The sequence below is a fragment of the Pavona decussata genome, unplaced genomic scaffold (assembly GCF_977016875.1).
Source record: "Pavona decussata unplaced genomic scaffold, jaPavDecu1.1 SCAFFOLD_219, whole genome shotgun sequence".
NCBI lineage: Eukaryota > Metazoa > Cnidaria > Anthozoa > Scleractinia > Agariciidae > Pavona > Pavona decussata.
Genome location: NW_028145624.1, coordinates 1595986 through 1617929, shown reverse-complemented (window position 1 = coordinate 1617929; position 21944 = coordinate 1595986). Strand labels below are relative to the sequence as shown.

The 21944-nt window shown below is 40.0% G+C and overlaps 2 protein-coding genes and 1 non-coding gene across 4 annotated transcripts in view; 1 reads left to right on the top strand and 2 right to left on the bottom strand.

The window, feature by feature from the left end:
* Positions 1-618, bottom strand: part of LOC146459453 (electrogenic aspartate/glutamate antiporter SLC25A13, mitochondrial-like) — a 166984-nt gene extending 166366 nt beyond the window's left edge. For both annotated transcript variants that reach the window (XR_014857905.1, XM_085089487.1), the window contains exons 1-2: positions 423-618; positions 271-321 (exon numbers count right to left, since the gene is read on the bottom strand). Coding sequence is in view for 1 of the 2 variants with exons in the window: in XM_085089487.1 (XP_084945613.1) it covers positions 271-321; positions 423-500 (129 nt within the window). In the remaining variant the exon portion in view is untranslated. The remainder of the gene's footprint in view (positions 1-270; positions 322-422) is intronic.
* Positions 619-2190: 1572 nt separating this feature from the next.
* Positions 2191-19413, bottom strand: LOC146459451 (metal cation symporter ZIP14-like). The gene is made up of 7 exons (XM_085089449.1): positions 18379-19413; positions 12330-12510; positions 9885-10054; positions 8912-9100; positions 7344-8088; positions 6296-6483; positions 2191-5405 (listed from the first exon to the last, which is right to left on the bottom strand). The coding sequence occupies exons 1-7, from the start codon at positions 18892-18894 to the stop codon at positions 5286-5288; spliced, it is 2109 nt and encodes a 702-aa protein (XP_084945575.1). The 5' UTR covers positions 18895-19413; the 3' UTR covers positions 2191-5285.
* Positions 14276-14348, top strand: Trnan-auu (transfer RNA asparagine (anticodon AUU)). Its single transcript has one exon. It is a non-coding gene; the product is annotated as a tRNA-Asn (tRNA).
* Positions 19414-21944: the final 2531 nt, after the last annotated feature.

The following is a 21944-nucleotide window of genomic DNA, read 5'->3' as shown; positions in this document are numbered from 1 at the left end:
GATGCAAAGAAAGAAAGTGAAAGTGTCCATCGTGCAGTCGTGTCGGAAGTTTCCCCAGATGGCTGTGCGCGGCTTTTAAAGATGGAATACAAATTTGGTCTTTTTAGGCTCCCATGTTCTGCTTAACGAAAATGAAAGGGTCTCTAATTTGATATTTATGGCCTGTTATACGTAATTATTTCGAATCTCAAATGATTTTAAGCTTGTAAACATTGTTGTCGTTTTATCGCCATCAAAACTGTGTGTTCATTGACCTACACTACAACTCACCTTGTTAAAGATTCTCCTCAATTCTGTTGGATCGGCCGACTTTAGAGAATACTACAAAGAAAGCAAATTGTAGCAAGCTCAGAAAGGGCGTTCAACTACAGCTTCATAGGAACTCCAGGAAACACGATTATATTAGTGAATTTGCAGCTTACATGACCGAGAGGCGGTTCACAATGTGCTTTCGGAACAACAGACCAAAACCGCGACTTTCTCCTCGAAGCCTGTTCCATCCTAGAGAATTACAACCAAAGTAGAAGAGTCCAGACACTAAAATGAGATTTGTATATTATAACCGGTACCCGACATGAAGCAGATTGCTGTCCGAAAGCTTCCTACAGGTACACTGTAATATCTTGGGGGAGGACTTAGTTACGATTTTGCCGCCATCCATGTGTTTACTCGCACCATATTTGGGAAAGATATCCTTATATGGCACGAAGCATGTGAACTTCACATGAATAGGACGTCACGAGAGAGCTAGCCAAGAATTTTCTGGCGTTTTAGCTGTTCACGAGTCACGATCGAAAATGACGGAAATTTCAACGTGAAGGCGTTTTACAAGTGGAATATTTGAAGTAGTGAATAAAGTTTCCCAAAGTTTGTAGCCCTTGTCTGTTATTAAACATTTTAAAAATTACATTATCACGCACAATGTAAATATAACGTCAATGAACCGGTGGAATGAGGAACCTGACCCCTAGAAGCTATCAACAGGTTCAAACAAATCCGCCTGATAAAATGAATCAACTTGCGTGAGTTGAAATTTTAAAAAAAAATCTGATTCACCGCTCATAGCAATCGAGAACCCCTGGAGAACGTGTTTTCAGACCATTCAGATTTATGAGCATTCGTGGGCTCGTCACGCAACACGCTTGGTGTGGTGGGCGGGAGGGAGCGCGTTGCGTGACGAGCCCAAACGACGGCTTTTTTGCTTGGTATTGATTGATATTAAATGATAATGCCATAGTAGGGACTGTGTTAGCACCCACGAGTCTGCTGTAGCCTTGTATCTCTTTGTGTTTCTTTTTCTGAGTATGCCTGTGCATGATGTGTGAATAATACATCATTCTCATAAAATTATATACAGTAGAACCCCGCTTACTCGACCTCCCAATTTAGGGAGAACAAAAATAGTGCGAGTTAGCAGAGGTCCGGGGCGGAGGTTCGAGTTCGTGGAATTGGTGCTGAATTTCAAGCATCCTGTTAATAATTAATTGAAAAACAGGTACCTCTTTTACAATCACGAGTCACTTCGGTGAAATACTTTACAATTGTCAAACCTAGTGTAACTGGCTTCAAGTTAACGGGGAGTTCGAGTTGACCGAGTTCGACTTAATGGTGGGGTTTCTGGTCACGCATGTTCTTGTCAAATGACAAAATTGAAGTCCCATCCACACTACTGCGTTTGCGTTTGAAAACGCATACTTTTTGATATGTTTTCGCCTATCAACCACAGTAAAACGCCGACGAAAACGGAGACTTTCTAAGATGATTTCAAAAGTGGAGACGTTTGAAAACGTATCGTTTTGAAAACGATCCCTTTCAGTAGTGTGGACGGGTGAAAACGGAGACGTTTGCTAAGGTGACGTAAAAAGCATCACATGGTAAAAAGATCATAGTTTTGCCTCCCTTTTTTTTTTTTTTGGAAATGATCATGATGACACCAGCCATAACTTTGCAGTCGTTTTGCCATTAACGCTCAGAGGTTCCAAAGTTCCTCTTATAAAACAACTAATAACAAAAAAGTAAGTGTTTTTGACAATGGATGGTCAAATTCAAAATGTGGGCTAGCTATCCTAAGTTCCAGACATCATGCCTTGTGTCCTGCAAAAATCGATAAAAAGTTAACGTCACTGAAATCCCCCTTCTTGGTGTTTATAATAAGAACCAACATAACGCACACAAAAGAGAAAACAAGTATTGTTTCCCCACACAAGTTTTATTTATTATCAATCATTTTAGGCACGGGTTAAACTGCTTTAAACAATTCTTGCCTCCCTAATTTTTCTTTTGTAACATGAGCTGAAGAACAAACACTTTCACAGTATGTGATTTGAACAACTAAAGCCTGCAGATGTTTCCATTTATTTCGTGCTCTTGTTCGGCAATGGCCGAAGGATGCTCTTGTTGGCCTGTTAATCAGGTTTTCGAAATGACCGAATTCCAGCAGGGTAAACAAACGAAATTTGTTTTACTTTTTTTCTGAAAACGTTTCAATCGTTAGCGATAAGAACTTTGGACTACCTGCAATCCTTTTAACTCATGTCTCTAATTCCTATCGGTTCCAAAATTTTGAGCTTTCATTTGATATTCAGACATTTTTCTCCGAGAAGAATTGTCCAAAACAGCCCGAGCTGCACCAACATCATTTTAAAAGTTATTTAAAAATTTTACTTCTGATTTTCAACTCTTTATTTTAAATATACTGTATAATATAAACCTCCTGAAACTTATTTACCTCAAGGTTATCATTCTTACCGAAAACTTAATTAAATGATCCCCCTGATAATTTAGCGAAAACTACACTTTAAAAATTTTTCCTTTTATCCGCTGAACAAATTATAAATAAGACGAAATCTATACGTTATCGCTCAATTCGGTAAACTTGGTTATCGCTAAAATGAAAATCTTGAGGTACTACGCTTCTTTCTATTTGAAATTATATGACAGTTTATTATCACCGATGAATTTTACTTGAATCAAATTAAAATCTAGTCATCCATATCTTTGTACAAAGTGCTAATTAAGAATGAACTGAAAAAAAAAATTAAAATTAAAATCAGCCCCAATGTAATCTTTACGTCAACAATCAACTCCCTTACTTTGTAATATTGTATGCTAAGCTAAATCCCATCCACTAGTCAATGTTGGGAATATTTTAATTCGATTCCCGCCGCCATATTTTATTTTTTTTACCCTAGTACTAGGACCTTACGAGCGAAGGTAGCTTACATGGTGCTGGGATCTTCCTAGCTCTAAGATCTAAGATCTTCCCTGAGCTAGGAAGACCCTATCGCTAGAAAGATCCTAGCGCTAGGGCCAAGTACAACCTTTTGTATGTAACTACATACAGAAAACATATGTCGCCAGGATGATCCGCGTTCTAGGATCGTCCTAGCGTTAGGCTCTTCCTCCCTCAGTGTAAACAGCCCCTGACTTAGCACGTTCCAGTCAGGCGGAAATGTTTTCACGATTCGGTCGCGCGTCGCTCATGTTCGGAGGCTTTAAGACGAAGGCTTGTGGCTAGTCTAGCATTAAATAAAAAGTAGGATAAAAAGTAGCCCCTGTTCTGCGGGCTGTAGAATGTGGGAGAGTACTGAATTACTAACAAAGACTCTAGCTACGTCCCTATAAAACAGATGGTTAGAATTCTGATAAAACTTTAATTGTTCACTAAATTAATGTGCCATGCGCAGTGATACAGATAATGTATCGGAATTATGTGAAACCCTCGTGGAGGTAAAAAGTAAACAAGCTGCTTTTTGTGGCCGAAGAAGCCATCGCAAAAGCGCAATCAAAAAGCCCCAGAACGAAACTTAAGTGAAAATTTTTAAAAAGCCCCCCCATTTCTGATTTCCATATCAAAATATTCATTTTAAAAATTCTTTTGTTACCAAAACGATCATCATACAAAAAGGGATTTTCATGAAAAATATACCCACATTTATCATCCCACAAATGAGAATTTCTTCAAAATCCAACTATTTAAGCTTTTCCCTTTACGGAATTACATCAGTACAGGAGCAATGGGCTCCTGATCAGTGACAGTTTGGTTTATCAACCGAGTTGATAACCAAAGGTAAATTGGCCCCCGTAAAGAGATTCGAGTGCTGACGTTTCGAGCGTTAGCCCTTTGTCAGAGCGAATCTCTTTACGGTGGCCAATTTACCCGGTTTAGTTATCAACTTTGTTAGGGGTATCGAATGGTCTTTGCGAGCATTTGCGAGCATGCGAGCATTGTGTTTATTTTTGCGAGCACGAGCAGTTGTCAAATTGTTCTTGCGAGCGGCGAGCACTTTAGAAAATACAGATGGCGAGCAGCGAGCACTTTAGAAAAATACAGTTGACGAGTAGCGAGCACTTCGAGTACTTCGTAAATTTTCCGCTAGCCGGAATCTCTCTTTTAATTATTAATAGGATTAACGAAATTTCTAGCAATCGAGCACATGTTAACGAGAATGCGTGCATGCGAGCAGTTGCAAAATTTTTGCAAGCACGAGCAAGCGAGCACCCGTGCAATTTTTGCGAGCAATTCGAGCAAAGGCCAAATTTTGCGAGCACTTTAAAATTGAATGGGACCATTCGATACCCCTTTTGTTGATAAACCAAACATTCGTTTCTACTCCCCACCCATACAGTGCCGCAGTTTCTTTAGAAACTAAACCCCTTATACGTCAATGACTGCCTATAATCTAGCTACTTGCAAAAGAAAAATAGGTACATATTACGAAGTAATGAATAAATTCGACGGCTTTAATTTGAACGAGCTGTGTAGTAAATAACAATAGTCCTAAAACACATTAACTTTAAAAAAATTGTTCTTGGCAGCATTGCTACATTAAAACCCCAAGTTTGACAGCGATTAATTCCGGACGATTAACTTTGGTAAAATTTCCCGTGATTTCGAACAAACAATACATCGCACAAATTTTTAAAGATAGACTTTCTCAAGGTCCGTTTTCGCGGCTCGTTGGTCACTCTTTCAGCGCATTAGAAGACGGCTTGAGGGTAAGTCTATTCTAAACCCTATAATGAAATTGAAACCTTACACAGTGGAACTAGAATTTCATATTACTATTACACTTCACAAATGTACTTTGCTATAACAATATGCCCAGCATATTCTCAGTCTGAAGATGCACCTTACTGATCTATTTAAAGGAGCATTGCAAAATTAACGGTCATCTAAAACTTCGGATCGCAAAACTCTCGACCGGTTTTGTCCGAAATTAAACGAGTTCAAAGGTTTGGGGTTTAAAGCATCTCGTTACCAAGCTAATTAAATATAAAAAGTTTCAATATTCAAATAGAGCTATGGCGAACATGATGGATACACCCGTCAAAATCCCCAAGTTTTGTGATAATATTATAGAACAACCGCCTCCTTCTTGAATGTAGCTGCTAAGTTCAGGAAGCTGCGTAGGAAAAAAACAAAAATAAAGGTGTTCGTTAAAACAAACCAATGTGATAAAAAAAAACAGCGCCTTGTTGTCGGAAGGGACGCGAAGCTCAAGGGTGTCCTCTCACCGGAAAAGAGAAGCGAATGCAAAGATTTTGAAAAAGTTTAAAGAAAACTTTCACCATTGAAATAAGCGGTTAACGTTATATTGTTGATACTACAATCTCATCTCTTAGCTCCCACGAGTCTCCTGTAGCTCAGTGGTAGAGCATCCGAACTAGTAATCGGAAGGTCTTAAGTTCGACTCCTGATAGGAGCACCCGAATTTTTTTTTCCGAGTATGCCTGTGTCACTTTCTGGAATAATACATCATTCTCAATCTTATTTTACATTTTGTTAAAAAACATGGAAATAATATTTTTGTGTCGGACAAAACAGGATTTGATCATCGCTCATATTCGCTTTTAAATTTCCCGGGCGCCGACATGTTGAATTTCACTGCGTAATATGGTTGTTCTATTGTTTCACACAAAAGAACTTCCGCTCACTGACAATAGCGGCAACCGTATGACGTCACAAAATCAAAAATAACCGCGCGCGGGGAATTTAAAAGCGAAAATAGACGATAATCGTATCCAATTTCTAGCACACTTGAATATTATTTTTAATTTTCAAACTAAAATTTAGAATTTAGACGTTTCCAACAATGTAATGTCAAAGTTTGTTGTCAGAGTTTTACACGCAGTTCTTCCTGCCTCCCTGGAGAGTACCTGGCAAGTCTAATGATCATCTGTAGAGCGAACTAACAAACAGGTTGTTCTAGATTTTACACGCGCATTTTCTCGCTTCTCGCTCATGGATCATTACATGCTTGTAAAAGAAATCCAGGGATATCACGTGACTTACCATGTCGACTAGAGAAATGTAAAGGAACATTCCAGCGGTGAGCGCAAAGACCCAAGAGTGAACGGACTGAAGGTCACCAATGATGATCCCCAATACAAGGCCAATATAGGAAATGATGGCTGAAACAAGGTTGTAAGCAAAAGCTTGTCTAAAGGTAAGACCTGACTTGAGCAAGATGGCAAAATCACCTGAAACGGAAAAACACGGCACAAACACGTTTACATGTCAATCATTCCTTCCTCTCCTAGAGGGCAAGCCACTGCTACTTTTCTTCAAGGTTAGTGGAGCGCGTGATATATAATTCTTCGAGGGACAAGCAATGAAGCAGCAAGAGGCGAGTAACGAGGGCGGAAGGAACTCCTGGGAAAAGTAACGACAACTTCACTACTTTCAAACTCAAATCCTGCGGTTTTTTCCCTGCCCTAGTTTGCTTTAGAGGCGTACAGCCGTTCCTTTCTCCTCTACGGCTTCGAAAAGTATAAATCCCAGCAAGCGCAGAGCTGATATCAACGGAAGCTGTCAATTGGGGGAAAACATTTGGTAATCGTAGTAGGAGAGGTACCTTGTTGAAAAAAGTCATATATGTCATTGAGACCCAATATTTGAATATGAAAGAAGTACAGTGACTATTGTTTATTCCTTCTATCTTCCTGCTTCCGCTCTAGTTCCTTGGGCCTTGCGGCTTCGCGGCTCGCCACTCAGAGATCGCGTGATTCTCGATTTTCGCATTTCGCGCCCCAGTTTGAAAAAAAATAAAATCTGCCCGCTGTGTTCACAGTTGTTTATAAGGACACCATTAGGCTGATTGAGCAACAGAACGGGAACGTCAGTTGACAAAGGCGCGCGCATCAAGAATACCCATTCCGCGCGCCCTCGCGTCCTTAAATGACGTTCCCGTTCTGTTGATAAATCAGCCTATTAAAAGTTTAAGAGAACGAGAAAAACTGTGAAACGCAAGTCGCGATTTTTCTGAAACTTTCACGAAAAATAAAACAAGGAAAAATTGATAGATGTGGCAATCAGCGCACGCTCAGGTTATTTGTCTTACCTAGCTCGTGAGGCAGCTCATGACAAAATACTGCTATAGATGTGGTGAGACCGGTGGTCAAAGACGCCGAAAACGCCGCGCCGACGGCAAGTCCATCACTGAAGTTATGAAAACCGTCGCCTACGATCACCATCCACGCTACAGTGGCAATGGAGGTACTCTTGTCAATATTGTGGCTGTGATGGTGATGATGATGGTGGTGATCATTATGATGATTATCACGGTCTTCCTCCTCGAAGCTTTGATCTCCATTGTCAATTGTGCTCTCCGTGTTGGTGATCTCAGAGGGGACTGGGGACGTGTACTGGTTTCCTTGGTAACAACGAATTTGATTGACGTTGTGATTGGTTTGGCCGTCAGAGTCACTGGCGCTGGCAGCAAAGTTGTTGTTGGTGTAAATGAAATGCTGAACGTAAGACTTGCCCTGTGACACGGCCACAAGAGCAGAGTCACTAAAACGGTGCTTACTTTTTTCACTCACACAGTCCCGCTGGTGACCATGACAACCAGACTCCAACAATAGCTCTTTTCCTTGGGAGCTCTCGAAGTTGTTGCTAGCACGTTCCTCTTTCCCAGACTCCACAATCTCCAGTTCACATGTTGTTGGTTTACAGCCCTCAGTGAAGAGACTGATGACCTTAGGGAAATGCGCGCCGTCGCAGCTGACAGAGCGTTGAATTCCAGCAAGTCTGGACCCAACCATTCCTTGGTATTCCACGGCACATTTTTTCTTTTGACTCTGGCTCTGTTTTATAATGAAACACCAAAACCATAGGATTAAAAAATAACAAATATACGTAAACTTGTTCTAAACTGCCCAACTGCCCAGTTTAACAGGATATTGGCGGCGCCGGACAAACTGACATGAAAAGTCGCAACTTGCACCATTTTCGAATTATCTCAGAATACACGAAACTGGAAAACAAAAGTCAGTGAGAATTGACGACAAATCCAACTCTCTTTGCCTCGTTTGAGTTGCAACTCTCAAAATGCGCTCGTATAGAATTGTATTCCCTATCAAGGACTGAAAAAAATTGAACTCACATCGAAGTTCGGTAAAGTTCAACACAAGCTTAACAAAGACCGGGACAGTACGTATTTTAACTTTTATTTGTCAAAAGAGACGCACATCTTCACTAGAACCATACACATCATTGCAAACGACCAGTTTGGAGTTAGTGTACTTCCCAAAATACAGTAGAATACCGATTCTTCGAACCTCCTTAGGGAAACTAAATTTGGTTCGAAAAAACGGGGGTTCCAAAAATCGGAGTAAAACTCTGACCGAAGCAAATTCAAGGGAAACAACTTTTGGTTCGAAAAATCGGGAGTTTTGAAAAAGAGTGGGGTCGAATAATCGAGATTCCAATGTACCAGGTTTAAGTTAACAAACCGGTTTGTTAACTCACGTCTTCTAGTGGTTCCGTGGCAAATTAGCAGACAAAACAATCTCGTAGCCATGTCCTCAGGCTCTTTGGCCAGCGGTTGGTCTGCTGGCAACCAACCACTGGCCAAAGAGCCTGAGGACTCTGTTTACGAGATTGCAGACAGAATAAAAAGAGGCTTACCATTTCATCCGGTGATGTTACGTCATCACATACATGCAGGTTTTCTTGTGAGCGTTTTTTTCGTGCCAAGCGACCTTTTAACATGCATTCCACCATAAAAAAAACATAGATTCCAGCCAGGATGAAACAGGATTTATAAATGTTCATCTTATGTCCTTCAAGGTCATCTTCAATCTTGTGACTAAAAGCCTAGCAACCAGGAGAAAAAATTGAAAGAAAAGTTCTAAAACGGCAAAAAAAACCAAATTCCTTCGTTTACTAGTTTAACATTCATTACATTTATTCACTCTATCATTCATGCATTCGGTCGTTCGTTCGTTCGTTCGTTCGTTCGTTCGTTCATTTATTCATTCATTTAGTGGTTCGTTCGTTCGTTCGTTCGTTATTTCGTTCGTTCGTTCATTCATTCATTCATTCAATCAATAAATCATTCATTCGTCCATCCATCCATCCATCCATCCATCCATCCATCCCTCCCTCCCTCCCTCCCTCCCTCCCTCCCTCCCTCCCTCCCTCCCTCCCTCCATCCATCCATCCATCCATCCATCCATCCATCCATCCATCCATCCATCCATCCATCCATTCATTCATTCATTCATTCATTCATTCATTCATTCATTCATTCATTCATTCATTCATTCAATCAATCAATCAATCAATCATTCATTCAGTTTCCTTCCTTCTTTCTTTCTTTCATTCTTTCTTCCTTCGTTTTTTGTGCATTCCTTCATTTATCATTTCCATCATATATCCTACCTTCTTTACTTACTTCTACCCTTCCTTCAATCATTTCTCAGTTGCTTAATTATTCATTCTTCCTTTGTCCGTTTCTTTAGTTTTCATCCACTTTCTTTTTCTTTCGCTTTATCTATTTTACTTCTTAGAATAACCAGCTAAATACAATGTCAACGGATTTATAGAAAAAAGCCGAACATCCAGAAATACATCAAAAAATAACAACTAGTAAACTCACGTGTGGAATAAGATGAAGTAGCGCATCTCCAGTTAAAGTTCCAACAGCTAGCGCCACTAGGAATGACATAACCTTCTTATAAACTGATCGACCCATCAGTGGAATGATTGCTATCGCCAGAACTGACGTCAGGCTAATGACAGTGATTGCCAGCACGCCATATCCCCACACTAGGAAAACAAACAAATTTTTGCTGTTTAGATAACAGTTTTCCATTGAGTGTCGAAGCACCAAAACCAAAGTCATTATTCCGACCAATCACAAAAGACGTAAACAGCGCAATGAAGTAATCAAAACTCGAGGCAAATAGATGTAACTGGCGGGAAAACGCGAGGGCGGGAGCGGCGAGCAAATCGAGCCGCAAGAGGATTGGGGCGGCCCCGTCCCCATCCCAGGGTCACTGGGATACCAAAACTTGAATTTGAACAGGACAACGAATTGAATCATGAAAATGGCCTATTGGAGAGGTTGCTTGCAGGCTAAACTTAACTAATACTTTGTTAGCGCTCAAGAAATTAAACAAACGTTCACAGACAGTGGAACCCCGATAAATTGAAGTGTAAAGGGACTGGGCAAATTTGTTCGTTATATCAGTGGTTCATTAGAAACGACACCCCGCTATAACGAATTCGCGCGAAAATGACCAAAAAACTTTGTTGTCTCGGGGTTTACCTAATAAGTGAAACCCAGTAATTAAGTGTGTTTGCAAGGACCACCGCAACAAAATAAAAGTACCGGATCCTGTAGTGAAGGATGTCATCACCAAAAAAAATTAAAGAACAAATAATCTAAAAAAAGAGCAAGGCTTATTTCACGGTCAGGAAAGTATATTTAACAATATTTCGAAAGGAACGGCCTTTCTTCTTCAGAGAATGTTTGAGACTGACCCTGTGGCAAGAGACCTTCAGGGTATGTTTATGAGACTGACCCTGTGCCAAGAGACCTTTAGGGTATGTTTATGAGACTGACCCTTTCCCGAGACACCTTAGGATATGTTTGAGACTGACCCTGTGGCAAGAGACCTTCAGGGTATGTTTGAGACTGACCCTGTGCCAAGAGACCTTCAGGGTGTGTTTGAGACTGACCCTGTGGCAAGAGACCTTAAGGGTGTGTTTGAGACTGACCCTGTGACAAGAGACCTTCAGGGTAAGTTTGAGACTGACCCTGTGTCAAGAGACCTTCAGGGTGTGTTTGAGACTGACCCTGTGCCAAGAGACCTTCAGGGTAAGTTTGAGACTGACCCTGTGGCAAGGGACCTTCAGGGTAAGTTTGAGACTGACCCTGTGCCAAGAGACCTTCAGGGTGTGTTTGAGACTGACCCTGTGCCAAGAGACCTTCAGGGTAAGTTTGAGACTGACCCTGTGCCAAGAGACTTTCAGGGTGTGTTTGAGACTGACCCTGTGCCAAGAGACCTTCAGGGTAAGTTTGAGACTGACCCTGTGCCAAGAGACTTTCAGGGTGTGTTTGAGACTGACCCTGTGCCAAGAGACCTTAACGGTGTGTTTGAGACTGACCCTGTGGCAAGGGACCTTCGGGGTAAGTTTGAGACTGACCCTGTGCCAAGAGACCTTCAGGGTGTGTTTGAGACTGACCCTGTGCCAAGGGACCTTCATGGTAAGTTTGAGACTGACCCTGTGCCAAGAGACCTTAACGGTGTGTTTGAGACTGACCCTGTGGCAAGAGACCTTCAGGGTATGTTTATGAGACTGACCTTGTGCCAAGACACCTTAAAGATATGTTTGAGACTGACCCCGTGCCAAGAGACCTTCAGGGTATGTTTGAGACTGACCCTGTGGCAAGAGACCTTCAGGGTATGTTTGAGACTGACCCTGTGGCAAGAGACCTTCAGGGTGTGTTTGAGACTGACCCTGTGCCAAGAGACCTTAAGGGTGTGTTTGAGACTGACCCTGTGCCAAGAGACCTTCAGGGTATGTTTGAGACTGACCCTGTGGCAAGAGACCTTCAGGGTGTGTTTGAGACTGACCCTGTGGCAAGAGACCTTAACGGTGTTTTTTTTTTAGACTGATCCTGTGGCAGGAGACCTTCAGGGTATGTTTATGAGACTGACCTTGTGCCAAGACACCTTAAGACACCTTAAGGACCTTCAGGGTATGTTTGAGACTGACCCTGTGGCAAGAGACCTTAAGGGTGTGTTTGAGACTGACCCTGTGCAAAGAGACCTTCAGTGTTTACTTGAGACTGACTGACATTGAATATATTTCGCAAAATACAGGCCTCGTAAACAAGTTAGCTCGTACAAAGAATTCGCCTCGCGTTCAATGCTGGAAGCAAAAGGAGAGCTAAGCTAGACGTTTTCATCAGCTTTCAATTCACTGGTGTAAATCCTCACGAGGTTTCAGTTTGCTTTATATTAAGGCTATTTCCTTGCGCTGTAATCTTTAAAGTTCCTTGTTTTAACAGCTTTTCGCAAGTCAAGTGACTTACCGTGAAGCATTTTGCCATCGGCGTGTTCGTCTGCGTCGCTGTTTGGCTGCTTAGCTTGATTACACACACCTTCGTGAAGTTGGTGAATCAACGATGGACAGATCCGCACGAAATCGTCTTCACTCACTCCTACGGTTTGACTTACCTCATGAATGCGCAGTAAATCATTTTCCCCCAGACACTGGCAAAAGAATTAAGATTTACATCTTAATAACTCGTTTTATACTCTAACATCATGGAATAAAGCGTGCCAGATAATTCCGACTGTTCTGATGGCATTTACTTAACTAAGTCGTGGCATCACAAACCTGGGAAACAATTCCAATGGAAGTTAAGTGTCTGCCTTACAATGATTTTAAGAAGAAATACAAACTTTTTCTACTTGATAGCCACACATAAATAATATAAAATAAATAAACGTATACTATATACTTATATATTTGCTGTAAACACTTTTTTCCTTACTGTTGTATTTCCTCTCCCAAGCCTAATTTAACTAGCAGAGCTCTTTAACCAGTATTATAAATTCTATTCCCCCCTATTTTATTTAACGGCACTGAGGTAGTGGCCAACACGAAAGCCTTGCTCCTTTGGCCACTACGCACTTCTTCCGTAGAATGTAAAATCACTAAATAAATTGCTCTGCACGTTTAATTTCCTTTTTCTTCCTATAAAACATATCGTATTTTGTTGTAATAAGTGTGAATAAAAAATTGAATTGAATTGAACTTAACACGACGGACAAATGCATCACCAATTGCACGTTATAAAATATGCTAATAAAACACAATTCCTCCACTCGGAGCATACGTTTTTGTTACATACCCGTTACAGATGCCAATTCACGGTTGTAAAAGTTATGGAACAAATTTAACAGGCTTGCCAGTTTCGAGCTAAACGTATGTGTTCTCAGACACTATTGCAAATAATATGCAAATTTTTGGTCTAGCTTTTGTCTTATAAAAGGAAAGAATGGCCGCTCATGAATTTTGCAAAGCACGGAATGCCAAAGGAATACTTCAGTATCATAAAAAGCTTTAAACTCTTTTGAATTCGCGTACTATTTTAAATGCACTTCACGCTGTTTAAGGGGAGAAGCAGAGAATTGAAAATATGCCAACGAACTTTGCTTCTGGAAGAGAAGTCAGGTTTAACACAACAAACAAGACTTCGCCACATGGCTGACATGTTTGCAAAGGAATCCCAACGCAATCTCGGATGATAAATACTTGCACTAACTAAAAAACGTTTCTATAAACTGAAGATATCTACAAAAAAGCTTTAACTATTCTTTTTACCTTCCCTTGTTTCCAAATATATTAGCAGGCAAAGCCAAATGTACAACTGAATAAATTCATGCATGTATATTTGCTGTTTGCACTAACTGGAAAAATTACATTTTATTAACATAACAATCACACGTTGCAAACTGCGAAAAGTAATTTTAAAATACTCGAATCTGCTTATAAATATCCTCTGCCCACTCTACGATACACTGCGAGGTTACTATGATGTCGCTGCCTCACTGTATACATGTAACAGTTTACATTTTAATGATATATGAGAAACATTCTCTCCATATTGGAGGGATAAAAAAAATCACCTGAATTCAATTTCACGAACTACTTGACGAGTTGTGCTCCAACATTCCAACCAAACTCGCTTTCTAACAAAAACCAATGCCTGGTGAACGCAGACTTTAACTTCGAAATTAATGTTTCTTTTTTTTGTAAACACGAGATTGACGTTGAAGGCTTTGTAAATAATTTATTACCCGGTGTCAAAAGAATGAAAGCGAGATATAACACCTAGCTAAAAACAACTGATTGCATTCCAAAACTAAACAAATGCAGCTGAATACTGAATACATTAGCAAGCGTAGGAAGTGTTTCCGTGGCGGTATATTTGTCCCATGAACCTAGTTTAACAATTTTAGCTCCCACGAGTCTCTTGTAGCTCAGTGGTAGAGCATCCGAACTATTAATCGGAAGGTCTTAGGTTCGACTCCTGATAGGAGCACTCAGATTTCTTTTTTTCCGAATATGCCTGTGCCACTTTCTAGAATAATACATCATTCTCAATAATCTCTATATTAACATATTCCAAGCAAAATGCTATTTACAAGTTATAACTAGATAAAAGAACTATTAAAACATATTTACAATTCATTTCGATTAAAAAGAGACGATCTCTCCTTTTTACTACAATCTACAATCTGTAGTTTTTACTGTGTGTATTTTCCTCTTCTTTTACTGATTAACCTGGCCCGCCTCGATAAGCACTGCTATCTGCAGAGCCAAGGGATTAAGGATTTATTGGCAAAAAATAAAAAATGTTGTTGTTTGTTGTTAATGAATGTCATAAAGTTACAACACTATTCAGTTTTATTTTTAATAAAAAAAAAATCATATGATCATATTCTGACTAAAAAATATTTGGAAGTAAAAATAAGGTCCTTAAGAAAAACAACTCTTATTAAAAATATATGCGGATAATATTCAGTCATTGGAAAAAAACAACTAAAATTACAAAAATTAAGAAAAGAAAAAAATATAGCAACTTCTGGCGGTCAAATTCTCAATTCTAATGTCGGTGTTCTGAAGGGCCACATTTCGTTTTCTTCCTCCGGAACCTCTAAGGCAGAGGAGAGCCGAGCGGAGGATAGCAAAGGATACTTTGATGATGATGATGATGATGATGATAATAAAAATAATAATAGTAATAATAATAATAACAGCAAATCCGAAGACTATCTTGTTAAAAACAAGGAAATAATGGAATTAGTTTTTACTGCAAACAAATGTATGGGTTAAAATTTTAACAGCCAACCAAAATCGCAGGTCTAAGCATGCTCATTTTAAGCAGTAGTGAGGCGATTAAACAAAACATGAATTGATTAAACTTCAATATTCGATGAGCACGGACCAATGATTTGGGCCGCAACTAACTACAGTTTAGTTTGATCTCGTGTAACTAAAGATTAATTTTAGTTAACGCACGTTGATCTTGAGAGGAAAGGACATTCTGAAAATGCGCAAAGGTTAGCACCACTAGGTTTGGACTTTAGTCCTGGCGTTATCAATCGCCCAAACTTTGGAACAGCTTACGTACCTGATGTTGTTAGAGGGTCATCTGATTTTAAAACTTTTGGAAAACTTTTAGCAAACGAATCAATACTACGATGATGTAGCAGTCATTAACTGCTTTTTATCCTGTATATTATTATTTTTATCAACTTTATCTCTCATTTTATTTATTTATTTATTCATTCATTCATTCATTTATTCATTCATTCATTTTTATCGTAGCATGACTGTAAACTACAGTCAAACCTTCATGTGCTACGACCACCTCTCATTAGCGACCACTTTTCCAAAATACCAAAAAGTTTTCAAGTCAAATCATGGAAACTTTCGTAGGCGACCACCTCTCGTAAGCGACCACTTTTAGAGATGATTGTTTAAAATTTTCAATTGTTTTTAACCTCCCGTAGGCGACCACTTGACACACAATCTGCTGTATCTCTCACGGGCGGAAATTGAAAAATGTGTTGGCCCACATCATTACAGCGGACGACTTATTATTAAGAGTCTCCCGAAATAGCTCAACATTGAAACAATTGATAACAACATACACATGCACTATAGTGTACACTGAAATAAACTTTAATCAGGTTGAATCCTTTGTAGGAAAAAACGGTCTTATCTTGTAAATAGCATGATAAAAGAAAAAATTGTAAATAGTATGATGTATGTACATGCATGACCGGTGATAACTATCTCAACCTTGTATTACTCATGCCAACAGAAAAATTGTGGCGATAAAGAACGTCAACTGGATCATGTAACAAACAAACAAACGCGAAAGTTATAGATGTTTTACGCTTGAAATGTAACATTGCAAAAAGGCCGTTTATTGTTTGCTCCTAAATCAGGCAGTCTAAAGAAAAGTTATTACTTTGAGTTTCGATAAGCACTGGCAAAAGGGTTAGGTCTCCGCAATTACCATATGTAAATTACCCGAAATTTAGACCCCCGGTGGTCTGACCTCTGGTAAACGACGAGCACCTTCCGTAAGCGAACACATATCCTTGACATTATGGGTGGTCGCTTACGGGAGGTTCGACTGCAGCCAGGCAGCTGGTGCAGTTTGTGAATAAACCATATAGACCCATATAGCTAAGCGCATGTTTCCCCGTTCAGTTCAGTTCAGTTCGTAACCAGAAACTATTACCAAACTTCGTACTAAGTTTCAAGGGCTTGTTTTGGAAGCCTTAATTGGCATTTATTGTTTTAGAGGATTAGCAAATGGGGAGTCAGATTAGAAACAAAAGCCCAGATGATCATCCCTTTTTGGCAGCGTTCGCTTTCTCTTTGGGTTTGCTACTGTGTGATTGCCCATCACTGCGTTCGTGCTTTTCGGTTGAATTGCTTTGAAATTGCTGTCCCTGCTTTCAGAATCCCCCCATCCTCCCTTCCTCCCCCGCTCCCTTTCCTGAAGCGGCTGAAAATGACTCCCATTGAGCAAGCATCAGTACAAATGAGCCCGACCTCCACTGGCACTTCCGCTGAGAGAAAGCCTGTTCCCATTTAAGTTCAAGCGACAGTTTTGGGGATTCCAAAGAAATTATTCATGTTTTTGCCGCTTTTCGTGAATTTCGTTGGTAGTGCTACAAAATGCCCTTGACATACAGGTAACAACGACACAGTAAATGAGAGTTCGACCACATATCGTATTTAATACTTAGCCACACCTAGATTAACCGCACGTACTGAGTTAAATAAATAAATCACGTTATTAAAGGGTCAATGCATTTAGCACAGAGCACTAATTGGGGACACTCTCCACATCGAATTGGAATTTAAAAATTAGATTAATTAGAAATTTTGCTTTTTAAGGAGGTGGAAAAATTGGAGTACCCGGAGAAAAACTTCTCGGAACGAGGATGAGCCGCACCAACAACAAACTCAACCCACATATGACGCCGGGTTCGAGAATCGAACCCGAGCCACATTGGTGGGAAGCAAGTGCTCTCACCACTGCGCTACCTATACCCCTGCTCCCCCTCCTTGACCATTTTTGGAACGATTTTTACACAACGATTCTTCGCAGTAGCCGGAAGGAAGGCAAAACCTTTATTCTTGTTATAACGCAGCACGATCTCAAACATTTCATTTATGAACGCCTTGCATGCACAGCACCATTCCTTTGGAGTACGTAACTTAAGACGAAATGCATTTACATTGCTATCGCAGCATTCCTGACTTAAGCCACTTGATTTTTTTTAGGTGCAGAAAGTGGAGATAAGTAAGTTCGTAAACAGCGCCGCATTATTCAAGGCCTATAATTAAAACGCATGAAGGGTCACGTTCGGCTGAGCAGGTGGAAAAAATTCGTTGTTACACATTCAATTTTTTAATCTTAACAAGAGAGCTTCATGTTCACTTGGCCAACGTTTCTTACTTTTAACTGCGGTTCTTTAGAGAATTTGGCTGTTAGCCAAAGCTTTGCTTTACCTGTGTATGCCAAAGTAAATTTGCTCTAAAAGAGGTTACGTAATCTTGAGTGAATCAATATTTCACAAGCATTTTCTTACACGTCACTTGAGATTCAGAAACAATTGTACCTATTGTGTAATCTTTTACAAAAGAGAAAACAAAAGGTGAAAGTCAGGTTGTTGTTGGGTCTTATAGAGTCAATTGGAAATAAAACAACTTCTCTAGCTGTCTTTAGTTAGCGACCTCATCTACGTCAAGCTATCTCGATAAGGACCAATCATACTCAAATAAGACATTTGGCCTCACTCCGCTTTGTGAAGTCTCTTTTCTAACACTCATGGGAATAGTTGCGTGGTGAAAAAGCGCTTGTCCTAAAATTTTAAATACTTTACGTTCGATGGCTATTCAGGAATATTGAATTTGCGAAAACATAAACATAAGAACGTTTATCGTTTATCAACTTGACTAACACACGCTGGGGATGTTATGACAATCAGAACAGCCCCGTTTAATTAGCACTCAGCAAAAACGTAGAATAAAGTCACCCAAACCTGTTCGTGATCGTCATGTGATTCTCCGCGTTCACCCACGTCCCGTCGTTTTCTTTCCCGATACCTCGCGGGATTTCCCTGCGAAGATGACTTGAAGTTGAACTTGTCTACATCGCGTTGTCTCCTCTGTTGCCTCGGAGATCTAAGAGCAAACTTTCCCAGCGATCCGTCCACGCTCCTGGCGTGCCGATTACGCCGATGCTGGTCGGAGTCTTTGTGTTTTTTAACCGTCTTTGTCACGACAACCTCTCCAAGATTCAAGTCGTGTAGCAAATCCTTAAACCGCGAAGTGGAGATTCTCCTGGTCAAATTGTCAGAGTATTCTTGGAATATCATTGCCAAATAATGTTCGCTTGCACGGTTCAATAAGACCGTTCTATTGTAACCATCATGGACGACCGAACTCGACGAATTGCCGTCGAAGTGACCTTGTTCGCGGTTCTTTGCTGCGCACAGCGCTGCCAATAACGCCATAATAATAAATAATCTCCTAAATCGAAGATTTGAAAACGCCATGTTGCATAGACAGCTCGAATGGGCTTCTTCTTATGATTCTACGAGAATAGAAAGTGATATAAATCGACCAGGTCACTTCAGCGTGAAGAAAATGTCCAGACTGTGACACTTTAGCTGTTTACATAAATATCGCTCACTTAATCCCTGGTAGCTTAGGGCCACATAACGACGTCTTGGCAAAGTTAAAAAAACCAGGCGTTCGCTTGTTATAACAATCCCCAACTTGATGAGCAACTGAAAGGCGATGCTTACATGTCCGGTGTGTAACAAAGAAGCAGGCTTCGCCGCTTTTCTGTACACTCCAATGGCGATAGCTGTGTCACGTATTGTTCTCAAATTTCAAAGGCTACGTGGCGTCCAAAACATCCCGATAGAATAAAACAAGTGCCACCTTATCTTTGCATTCCAAATTAAAGTTTACTCAGGCGATTACGAGTCCTGTCGCTGTTGTCCTGAAAGAAAAAGAAATTAAATAGATTGTTATTAAAAATGCAAGTTATTGAACCCAGACAATTCCCGGTTGTACGCGCGCGCTTCGGTAAAAACCCGCTGTACGTTCAAGAATACCTTTTAGAGAGCGAGCGATGTCAATGCCGTTGTGTTGCCTAGCATAAAAAAAGTAAATTAAAAATCGGCTTAAGAGAGGACGCTAATAAAACGATAATTTTGAAAGCAACCTGTTGCGGCAATTTACTTAGCTGCTCCGGTGTCCAAGCGTGGGCCGGTCGGCCAGTTTATCCAAATCCCTTCTATCGGATGTTATCTCGATGATCAGGCAGAAATATATCACGTCGTAAACTAGAGAAGACTCAAATTAAAATAAATTTAACAAGCCCTTATGCAGAGTCTCATTTTTAACCAAGAAAAAAATTGATTGTGCTTTGAATAAATTTTCTATGGCTACCTGTAGAAACAATACGCGAAGTTTAATATTTGCATACTGAATGCAGTGCACACATTCTGTTCTATCAATTTGCTTCTATAAACGGCTTTTAAATCCAGATAGAAAATACACTTTTTACATTTAATTAAGGTAAAAAAAGCATCGAGGACGTGTATCGGAGGAAAAATGCTGAATTGAAAGATCGCTAATTGTGATAATTTGAATAATTATATCAGTATACATTTTCACTTTAAAGCAATTAATCAGAAAAAGAAAGTACTGCTCAGTGGGTATCGTTCACAGTGTCATACTCGAGGATTCTACCTACAAAAACTGTCGAGATTTCATGTAAAGGACTGACAACCAGAATATATTATCAGTATTAGGAAATGAAAGGAAGAAGCAGTTCAGTTAGCGATAGCGTAATCTGACGTCAAGACCTTACCATACTGACTTCCGGTATAGATCGTTTTAGAGACAGAGGATTCACTCTGTATTTTAAAATGGTCGTCACTAGAATTGGGTACACTGAATTAAAGGAATACTCTAGACCCCTAAGCAACATTTAAATACAGAAAGCTTATGACCTAAATAAAAGATATTTACCAAAAATGGAATTCGATCTCCCTTTCTTTTCCCAGAAATATGATTCACTCTGTATTTTAAAATGGTCGTCACTAGTTGGGTACACTGAATTAAAGGAATACTCTAGACCCCAAAGCAACATTTCAAATACAGAAAGCTTATGACCTAAATAAAAGATATTTACCAAAAATGGAGTTTGGTCTCCCTTTCGTTTGCCAGAAATACGAAAAGTTTCTCGTCGTTGGGATTAGGGCCGAAAACCGGAAATGACGTAAGAAGAACCCGCCAAACCTTTTACGGTTAGATGACGTGGTTAGATTGGGTGAATGGCTTGATTTAAAATTTCGGTTCATAGTTGCTTGATACTAAATTCTAGTAACAACGAAGAAGTTTTTCATAATTGTCTGTCTTTTAGGGTTTTGGACAACCGGGCAAAATGACCGACAATCTCTGTTAAATCAGCATAATATGAAAGGTTACAGACCTTATTTTGCTTTAAATGGAAAATAAATGTTGAATAAAAATATTGTCAGTCATATAACTTAGCTGGAAAAATCCCTGTAAAAGTGAGCTCAGGAAAACTCGTAACTCGTTATCCAAAAAGACCCAGCACGACCACAACGACTTCCGAATTTCATTGTGGTTCAGTCTTCGTCTTAGTATTGCTGTTTCCACATGTGCCGCTCCGAATGAAGAAAAGAGTTGTTTAAATCGGCAAAATATCGATAATTTGTATTGGTTGGAACATTAAAATAATGGTTCAATTCTGTTGGAAAATAACCCTTACGAGGGTACAGAAACTAGTATCAGTCATTTTTGTCTGCAGATGGCTAGGATGGAAATTGCAAGTTGAAAAAATTGGCCAGTTTTTTCAAGTTCCTACTGTAAATTTTGGAGAAACTGCCAAAACTGATTAGAGTTTACTCTTCCGCGGGAAATCATTTCATAGTTTCCTCCAGCTCCTCTAAGAGCGATTTCACGTTAAAGAAGAAGTTCGGCTTTGTCAAATATTGGAGCTGTTTCGGCCAACATCAGGCAAAATCTCGGTGTCACAACGTCGAACGTGGTTCTGGTACTGTGTAATGTGTGATGCGGGTTTCCATGCGGCTTCTAGGCCTCGATGTCTTCGTTATTTTCTCGCCACAATGCAATCATTCCTGTGCAAAATGTAAACTCTTGAACCACTTAGTTTCTGAAAATTGCCCCTGTAAGTTGTCAATCGTTATAATCAAAGTTGACCACATCTCGAAGCTTGTATATTTGTACGCTGTGTCACAAACAGGCCATTTCTCGGGAAAAATCTACATGTATTTTTCTATATTAACTAGATTTCAAATAACAACGTCGTACCATCGAAAGTAAACTTTAATGCTACCAAAACCTTATTCAATCGCCAATGAAATCACATTACCGATGTGAAATGCGCAGAATCTGCGATAGAATGCTGAACTGATCGCTTACCAATCCGCTCGGGCTCAAACATCTCTTAGCACTTGTAAACACACTTCGCTGTCGCACGGCCTAAACACGTGCGACTGTGCGCCCTCGTAGTCTGCCTTCGTAGCTCAGTCGGCAATTTTGT